The 17,013-nt window shown below is 42.2% G+C and overlaps 1 protein-coding gene across 7 annotated transcripts in view; it reads left to right on the top strand.

The window, feature by feature from the left end:
• Positions 1-17,013, top strand: part of stau2 (staufen double-stranded RNA binding protein 2) — a 325,427-nt gene that overhangs the window by 153,222 nt on the left and 155,192 nt on the right. For 6 of the 7 annotated variants that reach the window (XR_009514472.1, XM_059982913.1, XM_059982879.1 and 3 more), the window contains 2 exons: positions 6,776-6,988; positions 12,818-12,955. Coding sequence is in view for 6 of the 7 variants with exons in the window: in XM_059982913.1 (XP_059838896.1) it covers positions 6,776-6,988; positions 12,818-12,955 (351 nt within the window). In the remaining variant the exon portion in view is untranslated. The remainder of the gene's footprint in view (positions 1-6,775; positions 6,989-12,817; positions 12,956-17,013) is intronic. The other variant, XM_059982922.1, reaches the window with a different exon arrangement.

The following is a 17,013-nucleotide window of genomic DNA, read 5'->3' as shown; positions in this document are numbered from 1 at the left end:
TTGGGGAGCTGGCTGAGTTAACTTTTTGCAGCTTTTTTTGATTTTTTGTGGCCCCTCCATACCAGACGGTAATGCAGCCAGTTAGAATGCCCTCTAGGTACAACTGTAGAAATTTGCAAGAGTCTTTCATGACATACCAAGTCGTCTTAAACTCATAATGAAATAAATCTGTTGTCATGCATTCTTTATAATTGCATTAATATATTGGGCACAGGATAGATGTTGCCATCAAGGAACTTGAAACTGTTCACCCTTTCCACTGCTAATCCCTCAGTGAAGACTGATGTGTGTTCCCTTTGACTTCCCCTTCTTGAAATCCACAATCGTTCCTCACTCCTGTACACCACCTGGTTACCATATGAAATGCTGCAAACAATACACCCGCCCATTCACCTCCCTCACCTCCATTCATGGCTCCAGTCATTTTAGGTGAGGCAACCCTTCACTTGCAAATCTGCAGGAGTCGTCTATTGTGTCTGGTGCGGTCTCCTCTACAATGCTGAGATCCGTCATAAATTGGGAGAGCACTTCATTGAACCCCTGAGCTCCATCCGTCAACAGCAGAACTGTCCGAATCTTTTAATTCAATTCTCATTGCTGCTCCAACATTTAAAAAAAAGTTATTCCCCCCCTTCTTATTCCCCACTGGTCCCTTACCTCTTCTCACCTGCCTATCACCTTCTAGCTCTCCTTTCCCTCCCCTCACCTTTTTAATCTGGCATCTTCCCTCTTCCATTCCAATCATGAGAAAGGGTCGCGGGCCAAAATGTCAACTGTTTATTCATTTCCATGGATGCTGCCTGATCTGCTGAGTCCTTCCATCATTTTGCATGTGTTATTCTTCCAACAATAGTTGTGTAATTGGCAAATTTATAGATGGCATTTGAACTGTGATGGGTGTAGAGAGAGTAGGGCAGTGGGCTAAGTGTGCCAGTGTTAATCGTAAGCAAAGAGGAGATGTTACTTCCGATCCACAGTGACTGTGGTCTCGGGGTGAGGAAGTCAAGGATCCAGTTCCAGAGGGAGGATGTATAGCTAAAAGGAGAGGTCATATACATAGGTGTCCATACAGAACCCTATGCACCTGGTGAGCAGGCAAGAAGGGTGTGAAAAGTGTTTAAGCCCACAATACATGCATATATGTGTACATTGGGCAGCCACCTACACTTATGCTGACCTATATGTAAGTATAAATATCCATACAGGAGAGACTGGTCTCCAGTTGTCTTTATCCCCATTGCTGTCGGATCAAGATCTTGCTCTGTGAAGTTCATGTGGTAGCTGGTCCAGCAGTCCAAGCTTCCTCCACAGCCATCTCCTCCTGTGCTTGACAGGTAACTCCCCGAATCACTGATTTCCATCCAACCAGAGACCTAGTGGTCATGATCTTCACCACACAACTTCAAGAAAAGTGCTGAGAGCTGTATCAGCCACTGCAAGTTGCATTTATGGCCTTTACTGTTGAATCCATCAATCTGAATGGGAATGGACTCCTGAAGTTTAGCTGCCCACAGAAATTGATTTTCGGTTTATACTTGCTTTATGATATTGATCAGTGTATATAAAACTGATCCATTCTTCATGAGCATTTGTCTTAAATAAGGTTGCATCATTAGCCCAACTCCTCTTCTTAAATCTTTTTCACTGCAATGTTGCATGTTACCTCCAACAAGCACCCTGTGAGAGACTGGTGTTAGTTGTAAGAACAAATGGGAAACTGTTCAACCAATGGTGATTATATGAACAATGCAGAAGAGCATTCTAGGAGCAGCAAGAGGCATCCCTGAACTATCAGGTACCCACCTGGTGAGGCTACAGACGGTCAACTATCACAGCTAAGCTTTTCTGCGATGATTAAGTCAGATTAAACATATCTACGCGTGAATGGTGGTTGAAAATTAAACTAAGTATGAAACAGAGCATGAAACAGAACTCAAGCATGAAAATGTAAAAGGCAAGGGTGAAACATTTGCAACCATAAGTGTCAAGCTGTTGATTCATCTGTCTTCCCTTGAAAATCCCGAGCATCACAAAATTTGGTCTCCATCCAATTCAATTTGTTCCATTCCTTATGATAGTAAGAAGTAGCTGAGCACACCAGACATAACAAAGGTAATTGGGCCAGGCACTGTCCCTGCTGTTGTGCTGAAGTCTGCTGCTGAATCAACCGTGCCCTTCCATGATCGCTCTAACATTGGTATCCGACTGGTGAAGTGGTGAATAGCCTAGAAATGTGCTTTTCACAAAAGAAAACTCTCTCCTGCCCAATTTCTGCACCAACAGTCTGTTTTCAGTCATTTCAAGTTGAGGGAGGTGAGGTGGGGTACTGTAGAGATTAGCATAATGTTTTACAGTGCCAGTGAGCCGAGTTCAATTCCCACTGCTGTCCGTAAGGAGTTTGTACATTCTGCCCGTGAGCACATGGGTTTCCTCTGGGTGCTCCAGTTTCCTCTCACATTCCAAAGACTTATGGGTTAGGATTAGTAAGTTATTGGGCATGCAATATTGGTGCTGGAAACATGGCAACATCCTCGGACTGTGCTAGTCATTGATACAAACAGCACATTTCATTCTAAATTTCAATGTATATGTGACAAGTAAATCTAATCTATAGATTGATCCAAGGTGAAATTGATAATGTGATCAGAAGCTATCTTTTGACCAGTTTACTGAGTATGCTTGGTACTACTTCAGATTCAGGCTTTTGATGCTAAAGTTCTAAAGGGAATTATTATTGTTTTAGCACCAAAACTTCTTCCACAATATTGTCAGGAGCAGGAATGTTTATTGACAAATGTACTGTGTTTGCTATTGATTGTAACTCCTTAGATTGTGCTTTATAATATTCAAAGTTAGCTATAATAAATAGTAATGCCAAGGGTAAAGCAACATAAATATTGGACAGCAATTACATTCAAGTTTTTCCTAGTAACAACCCATCTTGACTAAGAATTACATTTTTGTTTCTTCATCAATAGTGGGCCAGATCATTCTGTCACGGCTCAGTTTTCATTGTAAGGATTGGGGATGGGTATTACCAAAGGTACCACACCCAGTGCATGAATAGGAGTACCTTTCAATAGAATTTTAACACAAGGAAACACTAGTTCTGTTATTGCTGCTTTATCTTTTTCCTTCACTAACTATATGGTTTTCAGGGCTTTTATAAGATTGCCACAGGTGTCTGATTATATCAGCAATCTAAATGTTGAAAAGGAATATATAATATAGTCCTAAAATAATACTGCAGGAAGAGAAACTGGTTCACTTTACACAAGTTTACGTTATATGGCAGTGGAAATAAGATTATCAATAGAATAGTAGTAGGTTCTCCCAGATTATTGTGTTACTTTTACTATAATTTCTTAATTCTGTGATAGTCTCAAATTCTGTTTCTTTGTTGATTCCACCCGCTCCCCCCCCCCCCACTCAAATGTCATGGAATGTAGTACACAAATAAGAGATGAGAGCAAATTTGGCACTAATTGTATGGTGTCATCTTGCAACCAATTGCAGTGAACTTTAATTCAGTCAAAAATGTTTAAATTTTATAGTGTTGTAATGTGAAGCAGCTCATTAAATAACATCACAAAATCATTGCCACAATGACAGTCTATGTGTAAAACATACATACCGAGCAAGCTCTTTGGCTGGAAATAATCAGCTTTTAGTGAAGGGCTCCAAGTCTAAACTTTACTGAGGCAATGTAACCCAACTGTCGTGATTCAGAACCAAATGCTCAGAGAACCAATTAAAGCAATTATTTGGAGATGCATTATAAAATCATACTGACCTCTGTAAAAATCCTTGCTCTTCTTATGCCCTGACAATAATGTATGCATATTTGAAGTCACATTTGCAAGCTCAGTTTTTTCCCCCCGTTTGAAACATTCACTAATGCTTTGTTTTTGCAAGTACAGAAAGAGAGGGATGGATAATGAGGCCTTAATTTATTCTTTCTGTAAATGTAGTACAGATAAATTCAGTTTGGATTTTTGCCAGGGAAAGTGTAAAGCTGGAGCCCTTTATCCTGGCTCTTCAATCTGCCAGTGTTGTAAATAACTCCCTGCTGATTCTGATGCAGTCAGAAATTCCAGTGGGATATTGCTTCCATAAATGGATGATCAATGCTTTCAAGTTTTCCGCCCTAAGATGTACTTTATTTGCTGAGTGTGCATTTACTCCTTCGATATTGATGAGAGAGTGCTGCTCAGGATGAACCTCAGTAAAGACCACTACTGAGGTGGCCTTTGAAATCACATTCTTGCTAAACACGTACTGCTAAAGAACATGGATGATGGTCTCATCTGGAGCACAGCCAACTCAAGCACATCATTATAATGAAGCACCAGCACCTCTACTTTCTTAAGCGTTTGTGCAGAGTTGGCATAACATCCAAAACTTTGACAAACTTCTGTAAGATGCACAATGGAGAGTATCCTGACTGGTTGCATCATGGCCTGGTCTGGATACCCTAAAGCCCAAGAATGGAAAAGTCTTTAAAAGGTGGTGGATACAGCCCAATCCATCACAGGCAAAGCCCTCCCCACCAGAGAGTGCATTTACAAGGAGAGCTGCCAAAAGAAAGCAGCATCCATCATCAAGGACCACCACCAAAAAGCTCTCTTTTCGCGGCTACCATTGGGAAGGAGCTACAGGAGCCTTGGGTCCCACACAGCCATGTCCAGAAACGGTTATTACCCTTCAACCATCAGCCTCCTGAAACAGTTTAGATAACTTCATGTCAACTCCAAACTGATTCCACAGCCAATGGACTCACTTTCAATGATTCTGCAACTCCTGTTAGATATGCTTGCTTGCTTAGATTCTCGTCTTTTCGCGTTAGTTGTTTGTCATGATTTGTGTGTGGTTTTTTATTGATTCTGTTGCATTTTGTTTTGTTCTAAAGGAAAATAAATCTTGAGGATTCTATATGGTAACGTACACTTTCATAATAAATTTCCTTTGAACATTTGCTTCCGTACTTACATGATGTCAGCGTGGCATCAAGTTTTCATTTCCAAGTGTATTTGAAAGGATATTACATAGGACCCAGGCCTTCATAGTGTTCTGTGGTACAGACCTGAGGGCTCTGTGCTGGAGTGTTTCCCCACAGTATCTTTGTAGCAGCAGAGGCACTGAGCATCAGTGAATCCCTTGGAGCTACACCATTTTGCTACATTTATTTATAGCTAGTTCCTTGAACACCTGCAAGTTCTAGACAGGCCATTATGTGTCTTTCACTGAGCTCATGATATCCCAGCAGCAGTCGATGTTTTTCACATTTGTATTCCTGGAAACAACACATAAAACACAGTGCAGCTGGACAGGATGAATCTCAGCAAAGACCATCTGACCCTTTTCTTGACCTAGGTTAACACACAGTGCAGCAGAAGTTGGATGGTGGTGTCATCCACACTCGAGGTAGATCCAGACATCGAAACTCTGAAGGATCTTACAGTGAAGATCCTTCGCACTGCAATCCAAGTAAGGTTTTAGTGCGTGAAAGTTCTACTGACGAGCCATTGTGGCAAATGATTTTGGCAGTCTGCTCGGGGAGCCGTCTCTGAGGATCTGACTTTTTCTTTTCTTGCAGAGCTTTGTGACACATGAGGTACAGATGCTGGAATCTGTAGCAACACACAAGATGTCAAGCAGGATCTGTGCAGCCAGTATTTTGGGTCAAGGCTCTTAATCTGGATTCGGTCTATTTCTCTCAGCAGATGCTACCTGACCTTCTGAAGTCCTCTAGCATTTTTTTATTCCTCTTTGGTTGCTTTGTCAGGTGTCTGGGGGCTTCTGTAAATGTATAATTGCCTAAGATGGCAGGAGAGGATCCCATCTCCTCCTTCCCACTGCCATGCACAGGCATACACACAGGCACTGACACACAGAGAGGCACAGGCATATACACACAGGCACTGACACACACATACAGGCACAGGCATATACACACAGGCACTGACACACATACAGGCACAGGCATATATACACAGGCACTGACACACATACAGGCATACAAACGCAGGCACTGGCACACACATACAGGCACAGGCATTCACACAGGCACTGACACACACAGACAGGCACAGGCATTCACACAGGCACTGGCACACACACACACAGGCACTGACACACACAGACAGGCACAGGCATACAAACCCAGGCACTGGCACACACACACACAGGCACTGACACACACACATACAGGCACAGCCATACAAACACAGGCACTGACACACACACACACAGGCACTGACACAGACAGGCAGAGGCATATACACACACAGGCACTGACAAACACACAAGCACTGACAAACACAAACAGGCACAGGCACACAGACAGGCACAGGCATTCACACAGGCACTGACACACACAGACAGGCACGGGCATATACACATAGGCACTGACAAACACACACAGGCACAGCCATACAAACACAGGCGCTGACAAACACACACAGGCACTGCCACACACAGGCAGGCACAGTGCACACAGGATGACATAGTGAATAATGATGTTTTTGATTCACTCTTGGATAACAAGAAAACAGAAGTGCTTAGAAGTTTTAAATTTTTTTCTCATTTTGATGTCTCAAGAATTGATTTTTCTTTTGACCACCTTGTGCTTTACATATTTATTTTATTTTTTAAAAATTCTTTCTGTAATTTATAATTTTTATTATCTGTTGCAGTGTACTGCTGCCGCAAAATAACATATTTCATGACGCGCCAGTAATACTGAATCTGATTCTGATTCTGTCCTTGGTGACAGGTAACCAGAGAAAGTGGGCCTCCTCACATGAAGAGCTTTGTTACACGAGTTGCAGTGGGAGAGTTTACTGCAGAAGGGGAAGGCAACAGTAAAAAGCTTTCCAAAAAACGAGCAGCAATAATTGTTCTTCAGGAACTGAAGAAACTTCCTCCCTTACCAATTATAGAGAAACCTAAAACTCATTATAAAAAGCGCCCGAAATCTATACTAAAGGTAAGAGTACTCATGCAGTAAATTATGTTTTTGTTGAAACAGAAGGAACTTCAGGTTTTTTAAACTGGAACTGCAGCTGGATGACCTTCAGCTCATATGTGAAAATGAAAAGGGGACAAATAGGCGCTGCAAGGAGGTCGTCACCCCTGAGATGCAGGAAGCAGGTACCTGTGACTGTCCAGGAGAGCAAAAGGAAACAGGCAGCCAGTGCAGAGTACCCCTGTGGCCGTTCCCCTCAATAATAAGTATACTGCTTTGGGTACTGTTGAGGAGGACAACCTACCAGGGAGAAGCCACAGTGATCAGGTGGCACCGGGGGAGTGAGGGAAGTGGAATACAGTAATGATGGAGGATTCCATAATCAGGAGCAGAAAGCAATTTCAGTGGATGTGAATCCCGCGTTTGAGCGGCTGGATTGCGTGCTAGGGGACTGTACCATCGATTGCTGGACATTGTCGCTCAGGTTCTTGGACTATATTTACTTTTTTTATCAGTGAATATGCTTCTTTGCTCACTATTTTGGTTATGGTACTCGCTATTTTTGAATGTTTGCTTGCAATTTTGAATGTTTTGCTCCTTGACCCTAAAGGAACGCTGTCTCATTCAGCTGAATCTATGTATGGCTTGAATGATAATTAAACTTGAACAGAATTGAAAGAGACACTTGGATGGTCTGATGCCTCCCAGGTGCCAGGGTCAGGGATAGAACATAGAAAACCTACAGCAAATACGGGCCCTTCAGCCTACAAAGCTATGCCGAACATATCCCTACCTTAGAGCTACCTACGCTTTACCCATAGCCCTCTATTTTTCTAAGCTTCATGTAGCCATCCAGGAGAGAATGCAGGATGTCCTGCTTCAGATCTACAGCATTCTGAAGATGGAAAGTGAACAGCCAGTAGTTGTATTGCATATTGGTGCCAGCGACATAAGTAGGAAAAAGGAGGTGGTTTTGAAGAGAGAATATAAGGAGTTAGGCAAAAAGCTGAAAAGCAGGACCCTCCAAAGTAGTAATCTCTGGATTGCTGCCTGTGCCACACACCAGGGAGGGTAATTTGGCAGGGGGGTGGGGGTCAGACTGATGGGGCTGAGGATGGGCCCTTGGTGTACAATTTGATGTGATGTGTAGTCAAACTGAGGAAGAACAAGCAAATGATTGGATATAATTTCAGGCAGTGGGATGAGTTAGTGTGTCAGGGGGTCACAGTCAAAAAGGGTGATGAATGGAGTACCCTGCCACCCCACCAGCTAAGGGATTCCTCTTGTCCTCATCTACCAACCTCTGAGTCTGATACATGATTCTGTGAAACTTCCGCCATCTCCAGTGGGATCCCACCACCAAGCACGTCTTTCCCAATCCCCCCCCCCCCCCCCCACCAACCCTACTTTCTGCTTTCTGCAGGGATTGTATCCTATATGACTGCCTTGTCCATTCATCCCTCCCATTGATCTCCCTGCTGGTACTGATCCTTGCAAGCAGAACATGTGCCACACCTTTCTCTTCACTACCATTCAGGGCCCCAAACAGTTCTTCCAGGTGGGGCAACACTTCACCTACAAGTCTGTTAACATCATCTACTGTATCTGGTGCTTCTGTAGATTGGTGATAAATGACATTAACTGGGAGACTGCTTCACTGAGCGCCTGCACTCTCTGCCAGAAAAAGTAGGATCTTCCAGTGACAACCCATTTTAATTCTACTTCCCATTCCCATTCCATTATGTCAGTCCATGGCCTTCTCTACTGCCGTGATGCGGTCACATTCGGGTTGGAGGAGCAATACCTTGTATTCGTCTCTGTAACCTCCAACCTGATGGCATGAACATTCATTACTTGAACTTCCTGCAATTTCCCCCCTTCCCTTAACCATTCCCCACTCCTATTTTCCTTTCATCTTTTCTCCTTACCTGTCTCTCCCTCTGGTGCTTCTCCCTTTTCCATAGCCTTTGGTCCTGTCCTATCAGATTTCCCCTTCTCTGCAGGGATGATGGCAAAACAGCAAAAGCTTGAATTTCTGGGGACAATGCAGAAGCAACAGGATGGATACATCCCAAAGATGACGAAGTATTCTAAAGGGAGAGTGAGGCAACCATGGTTTACGAGGGAAATCAAAAAGAGCATAAAAGAAAAAGAGAGGGCATATAATACAACAAAAATTAGTGAGAAAGTAGAGGATTAGGAAGCTTTTAGAAACCAACAGAAGGCAATTTAAAAAGCCATAAGGAGAGAAAAGATAAAAATATGAAAGGAAGGTAGCCGATAGTCTAAAAGAGCACTCAAGAGGATTTTTGAGATATATAAAGAGTAATAGAAAGGCGAGAGCAGCCATCAGACAGCTGGAAAATGATGCTGGAAAGGTACTAATGGGGGGCAAAGAAATGGCAGAAGAACTTAATAAATATTTTGCATCAGTCTTCACTGTGGAGAACAGTAGCAAAGTGCCAGAAATGTGAGAGTATCAGAGAGCAGAAGTGAATGTCATGAATACTGAGGAGAAAGTGCTTGGGAAGCCGATAGGTCTAAAGGTAGATACGTCACCTGGACCAGATGGTCTACACCTCAGGATTCTGAAAGAGGTAACTGAAGAGATTGTGGAGGCATTAGTAGTTATCTTTCAAGAATCACTGGATTCTGGAATGACTCCTGAGTACTAGAAAATGGCAAATGCCACTCCACTCTTAAAGAAGGGAGAGAGGCAGAAGAAAGGAAATTATAGGCCATTTAGCCTGATTTAAGTGGTCCAGAAGATGTTGGAGTCCATTATTAAGGATCATGTTTCAGGGTACTTGAAGGCACATAATAAAATAGGCCAAAGTGAGCATACTTTTCTAAAGCAAAAATCTTGGCTGACAAATGGAATTCTTTGAGGAAATAATAAGCAAGGTAGACAAGGGACAGTCAATGGATGTTGTTTATTTGGATTTTTAGAGTACCTTCAACAAGGTACCACTCATGAGGCTGCTTATCAAAATAAGAGCCCGTGGTATTACAGAAAACGTATTAGCATGGATAGAAGATTGGATGACTGGCAGGAGACAGAGAGTGGGAATAAGCAGGGCCTTTTCCAGTTGGCTGCTGGTGAGTAGTGATCTACCACAGGGGTCCGTGTTGGGGCCGCTTCCTTTCACATTGTATGTCAATGATTTGGATGAAGGTATTGATGACTTTGTGACCAAATTTGCAGGCAATGCAAATATAGGTGGAGGGGCAGCCAATGTTGAGGAATCAGACTGTCTGCAGAAGGACTTGGATAGGTTGGGGGAATGTGCAAAGAAGTGGCTGATTGAATATAATGCAGGAAAGTGCATGGTCCTGCTCTTTAGCAGAAGGAATAAAGGACTGTTTTCTATATAGGCAGAAAATTATTCAAAAATCAAAGGTGCAGAGGGACTTCGAGTCCTCATGCAGGATTCCCTAAAGGTTAATTTGTTGGTTCAGTTGGCGTTAAGGAAGTCAAGTGTATTTTTTTAAAACTAGCCAGTTCTCTTTTCTCATGCTCCCTTGCGTGTTCTCTCTGACTCCCCAACTATGCTCATTTCAAAGCTTTTATGCACCTTTACTTGTATTCTAGCTCTCTAACTGACATAACATAAGAAATAGCAGCACGAGTAGGCCATCTGGCTCATCGAACCTGTAACGCCATGCAATAAGATTATGGCTAAACTGGCTATGGATTCATTTCCACCTACCTGCCTTTTCCCCATAACTCTCAATTCCCCTACTGTGCAAAAATCTATCCAACCTTGTCTCAAATATATTTACTAAGGTTGCCTCCACTGCTTCATTGGGCAGAGAATTCCACAGATTCACCACTCTCTGGGAAAAGCAGATCCTCCTCACCTCCGTCCTAAATCTACTCCCCTGAATCTTGAGGGATTCTGTTAGTTCTAGTCTTACCTACAGTGGAAAAAAAACTTTCCTGCCTCTATCTTTCCTATCCTTTTCATAATTTTATATGTTTCTTTCAGATCTCCTCTCATTCTTCTGAATTCCAGTGAGTACAGTCCCAGGCAACTCAATCCCTCCTCACAGTCTAACCCTCTCATCTCTGAAATCAACCTAGTGAACCTCCTCTGTACTGCCTCCATAGCCAGTATATCCTTCCTCAAGTAAGCATGCAGTACTCCAGGTGATGCCCACCAGTGCCCTGTATAGTTGCAGCATAGCCTCCCTGCTGTTAAATTCAATCCCTCTAGCAATGAAGGGCAACATTCCATTTGCCTTCTTGATAGCCTGCTGCACCTGCAAACCAACCTTTTGTGATTCATGCATAAGCACTCCCAAGTCCCTCTGCAGAGCAGCATGCTGCAATTTTTTACCATTTAAATAATAATCTGCTTCTTCATTTTCCCTTCCAAAGTGGATGACCTCGCATTTACCAACATTGTACCATCTGCCAGACCCTTGCCCACTCATTTAATCTACCTATATCTCTCTGCAGACTATCTGTATCTTCTGCATAATTTGCTTTTCCTCTCAATTTAGTATCATCAGCAAACTTGGATACCCTACACTCGGGTTCCCTCTTCCAGATAGTTAATATATATCATGAACAGTTGTGGGCCCAGCAACGACCCCTGCACCACTGATTGCTAACCAGAGTAATACCCATATATCCCAACTCGCTGCTTTCTGTTAGTTAACCAATCTTCTATCCATGCTAGTACATCACCCCCAACTCTGTGCATCCTTATCTTATGGATAAGTCTTTTATGTGGCACTCAAAGTATGACAAATTACTGATACTTTTAATTGCTTTAATGAAAAATTAACTTGCAACCCTCAATGACTGTCAAGAGCTTTGGTTTAACAATAATGCTTTTATTCCTGAGAGTGCAAACTGAAAGTGCTGACCATTGAATACCAGAGAAAATGGCATTTTGGCCTGAGATCAGGTCTACTGAGCCTATACAATTGTGGGTTATTGGGGTCTGGTGCACTGTTGTTTAGCAGCCCTCTGAAGTTTTTGACTGCAATATGGAATTTGGAAGCACACTGCAAATTAGGTGTCCACAGGACTTGCTGATTGAATCCAGTGGTGATTCCACAATGAACTGAGCTTATGGGCTGAATTTCATTTTCATTCTCCCCTTCAGTTTTACATCAGCCAAGAAGAGTCCATTTATTTGTATGAGGTTGCTGACTTCTGTTAAAATGATTTTTTTTGGTTTGTAATGTGAAATGAAGATATCTAAACGATGTTCATTAATTTGCAGCAGTATAGTACTGGAGACACAGTGGATTGCAGATGCCATCCCTTTCTTTTCAGATTCCATAATCTGCACCCCTTTGACTCTTAACAATCATCTCCCTGTCTCCGGTAATGTCTCCCCCTTTCCCTTCCCCATCTGGCTCCATCTGCCTGTCAATCCCTCTTCACCTACCAGCCTATCTCACCCTTCCCTCTCACCTCTTTCTATTGGCTATCTTCCCTCTATGTTCTCAGTCCTGGTGCAGAACCTCAACGTTAAATAACCTCTGGCCTCCACAGATGTTGCCTGACCTGCTATGTTCCTCCAGCAGTTTTTATCTTTTGAAATAGCTTAATATTCTTATGTTTTATGATTTGTTTTGCATTTTTCAAATCAAAATAAGCTTTCAGTGCCTCTGTAAATCAGAAATGTTTAAAATTAAAGAAAATGCCATTGCAAGAACGAGCCATCAAAGGTTGTAAGTAAAATTGTTAACTTCAGATTTAAGTAAGGTTGCTGTCATTAATTGAGGCATGAGATCTGCCTGCCACTACTAAATTATCTTAGTCTTCTCTTTCTTCCAGTGCAAGTACACTCCATTGTGTATTTTCTATTTCATGAATTATTTCTGTTACAGACTAGTCCAGAATATGGCCAAGGTATGAATCCAATCAGTCGATTGGCCCAGATACAGCAGGCAAAGAAAGAAAAAGAACCTGAATATCTTCTACTATCGGAAAAAGGTCTTCCTCGTCGCAGAGAGTTTGTTATGCAGGTACACTGCCTAGTTGACTTACAGAATTATTAAGCATAATTTATCTTTAGAATTGTCTAAAACAAACTATACAGAGGCAGCATCTTAATTCTCATGTTTCCTAGAAGTTCAGGTTACATTATGGGTTACCTCTATACCTTTCCATTAAAATGTTAACTGACTTAATTTGCACATACTTTATCATTCTAACTCACTGGACTTTAGTCTTCAGCACCCAGAGAGTATTCACAGAAAATAGTCATAAATATAGAATTTTAGAGCGCAACAATACAGAAACAGGCCCTTTGGCCCATTTAGTCTATGCGAACTATTATTCTGCCTTGTACCATTAACTACACCTGTATCCCTCCCGTTCATGTGCTTATCCAAACTTCATTTAAACACTGAAATCTAATCCCACATCTGCTTCCGCTGGCGGCTCATTCCATGTACTCACCACCCTCTGAGTAAAATTCCCCTTAAATATTTCACTTTTCACCTCGTAATCCACAACTTCTAGTTCATCTCATCCAACAGCAGTGGAAAAAGGCTGCTTGATTTACCCCATCAATACCACTCATGATTTTGTTTACATCTATTAAATCTCCCCTCATTCTCCTACACTTCAGGGAATAAAGTCCTAACCTATTCAACCTTTTCATATAACTCAGGTAGGTAGGTGACCAAAACTGCACATGCTACTCCAAATTAGACCTCACCAATGTCTTATACAACTTCAACACAACTTCCAAACTCCTGTACTCAACACTTTGATTTATGACGACCAATGTGCCAAAGGCTCTCTTTATGACCCTATCTACCTATGAGCCACTTTCAAGGAATTGTGGATCTGTATTCCCAGATCCCTCAGTTTTCCCGCAATCCTTGATGCCCTAATGTTCACCGAGTTAGTCCGACCCTGGTTTGTCGTGAATCATCTGCAGTTCAACATCAGTAAGACAAAGGATATGGTGATGGACTTTAGGAAGACCAAGCCTGCTCTGTTCCCTGTTATGGTTGATGGTGAGGACCTACAAGTACCCGGGAGTGCTCCTGGATGACAGACTTCAGAGGAGCACCTACACAGAGGTTGTATACAAGAAGTGCCAGAGTCGTTCTACTTCCCGAGGGAACTGAGGTAACTTGGAGTATGCAAGCCTCTCCTTAGCATGTTCTACCTGTCTGTTGTTGCCAATACAATCTTCTATGAGGTGGTGTGCTGAGGCAGTGGCAACAGGCTCATGGGTGATGCCAACAGGCTCAATAAACTGATTAGAAAGGCTGGCTCTGATGTAGGAATCAAACTGGACATACTGGAGGCTGTGTTAGAACAAAGGACCCTATGCAAAATCTTCACAATTCTGGACAATCTTTCTCACCCTCTGCATGCCACCTTGGCTGAACAGAGGAGCACTTTTAGTAATAGACTTAGACAACTGCGCTGCTCCAAAGAGCGCTATATGAGGTCATTCTTACCCTTTGCCATTAGGCTCCATAATGAGTCAACCTATAGCCAAGAAAGTGATGACCCCTCCTGTTAGACTGTTTGAGGTAACTTGTTTTTTTTATTCTTTCTTTCTTCTCTTCTAATATTTGTGTATCTGTACACTTGTAATGCTACTGTGACACTGTAATTTCCTTTGGTATCAATAAATTATCCATCTGTCTATCAAAGTGTAACACGTCATAGTTGATTGTATTTAATTCCATCTGCCATTTTCAGTCCATTTTTCCAGATGGAGCTGCAAAATTTGATGGTGTTCCTCACTGTCCATTGCGTCCCTCCCCCAGTGTTGGTGTCATAAAGAAGCAAATCAAACAGCAAATCTGCACTCTCTCTGTCGCTACCACTTCCTTGCAGCAGGGTGGTAACCAGTCCAGTCAATGTTTTGTGCAACTAAACTACGATGCCCCAACTCTTGTACTCAGTGCCTTAGTTGATGGAGTCAAGCTCACCAAAAGTTGCCAGCACTACCCTCTGCACCACTTTCAGCAAGTTATGTACATCAACACTCCTCAGTCCCCTGCCATATACTTCACATGTCCTACCAGAATTTGATTCTCCCAACTGCATTACTTTACACTCGTTTGGATCAAGTTCCATCCTGACGAAGGGTCTCGGCCCGAAACGTTGACTGCTCATTTCAACAGATGCTGCCTGACCTGCTGAGTTCATCCAGCTTGTTTGTATGTCTCCATCTGCTACTGCAGTGCCCATCTTCCCAGCGGATCTGTGTCCCACCATATCCTTCATCTAGAGCTCCAACGATTTCTGTGTTGTTTTCAGACTGTTAATCATTACACTGCTGGACATAACCACGTGAGAGGGTGCCAACACATGTATTACACAGTATTCACATGTTTAACATGTTCGTACAACTTTACCCTTTACCACATAATACCCTGCATTTCATTATGAAGTCCATACGGTGCATAATGCAGTTCACGCACATATGTTTCACAGCACAGAACATGGCTAACGTACTGTAGCACAACACTCACACTGTGACATGCATGGAACAATGCACAAACTGCTGGTTGAATGTTCCTCTGCAATCCTTGTGGAAGTTGCTGATTCACAGGACACGGTATTGGATGTTTCTCTGAACCAGGGTGTAAAGCACAGTAGTACACATAACACACAGATGATTTATGCATAAATAAGCAAAGTAAAGTGCAGAAAAGTGTCAGGTGCAGAACAGATTAACTGGTGACACTTTGCATGCAATGTGGTAGGGAGTTCAGAAGCCTATTGGCCTGGTTCCCCACCAGTTTCTGGGTTATGATGATGAAGACTTTGGGAAAGAACTATAAATAATCATTTTATAGCATGAGTGTCACTACAATTAAAGAGAATGTGTTAATATAGTACAATCTAGAGTGGGAGATAAGAATTTTAAGTAAAACATTAGCACAAGTCATATTAGAATGTTTAGTCCAAATGAGCATTTATTTATACAAGCACAGAGTATAAAGAACCAATGGAATGAAATGCAGGTGTGTTCAACTGGAAGGGTTTGGCATGGAAACCTTTACTGTACTAAGGGTGCAGGACAGCAAACAGAGAGCACTAAATTCATTTAAAGTTTGCAGAGAGGAGAAGAGTTGTTAGTAATGTGTGAGTACTTTGTAATTAATGCTGAAATCACTTCGGTAATGAGGGAAGCAATAGCCAGAGGCAAGAGACACTAGAGATTTTAGATATAAAATCAGTAAGAACAGAGAATAATTCAAGAGTCTCTGGTATCAAAATGATAAAGATAAATGCACAGACTAGATAATGGTTAAGGTGGTTTAGTGGGAATTTCAACTGCCATCCAATTTTGGATAAGCAGATAAATTCACAATGACAGAACTTCTTTAGTTTGTTTGAGATAGCTTCCTGCGTCTATTTTTTTCATAAGCAGTGGGACAGATTTATTCAAAAACCTAGCAAGTAACACAATATTTATCTGATAGTGGCCACAATGCATTTGAAGCTGTTGTAGTGCTTGAAAGGAAGAACACAAAGCAGCTACTGGGTCTCTAGATTTAAGTGGGTTGATTACAGTGCAATGCGCTTGTCTGTCTATTAAGATTAATAAGGTCTGTTAACAGGCAGGGTAACAGATGATCTTGAAGGTATTGATAACCTTGAGAGATGAGAACTCTCCTGTTCTTTTTTCAAAGAAATAAATAAGGAGCAATAAGGCATAAAGGTAAAAGCCAGCCAGGGATCCCGGTTACTATAAAAACAGATGTAGTTATGCTGCTTTGTAGGTTTTATGGATAAAGACATTACAGGGAGACATTAATAGATTAAGTAATGCCTCACCTGGATGGACTGCTTGGGGCCCAGAATGGTGGTCCCTGCAAGTGGAAGAAGTGCTGCACCTGCCCATCCACCACCATTAAGGCCCACAAACGAACCTTCCAGGTGAGTCAGCATTTCAACTGCAACACACAAAATGCTGCAACAACCCAGCAGGCAAGGCAGCATCTGTGGAAAAAAGTGCAGTCGACATTTCAGGCCAAAACCCTTCGGCAGTACTGGTGAAAAAAAAATGCTGAGGAGGAGGTTTAAAAGGTGGGGGAGAGTG

The sequence above is a fragment of the Hypanus sabinus genome, chromosome 1, assembly GCF_030144855.1.
Source record: "Hypanus sabinus isolate sHypSab1 chromosome 1, sHypSab1.hap1, whole genome shotgun sequence".
Classification (NCBI taxonomy): Eukaryota; Metazoa; Chordata; class Chondrichthyes; order Myliobatiformes; family Dasyatidae; genus Hypanus; species Hypanus sabinus.
Note: the sequence above shows the minus strand (reverse complement) of the source record. Positions and strands in the feature narration are given on the sequence as shown.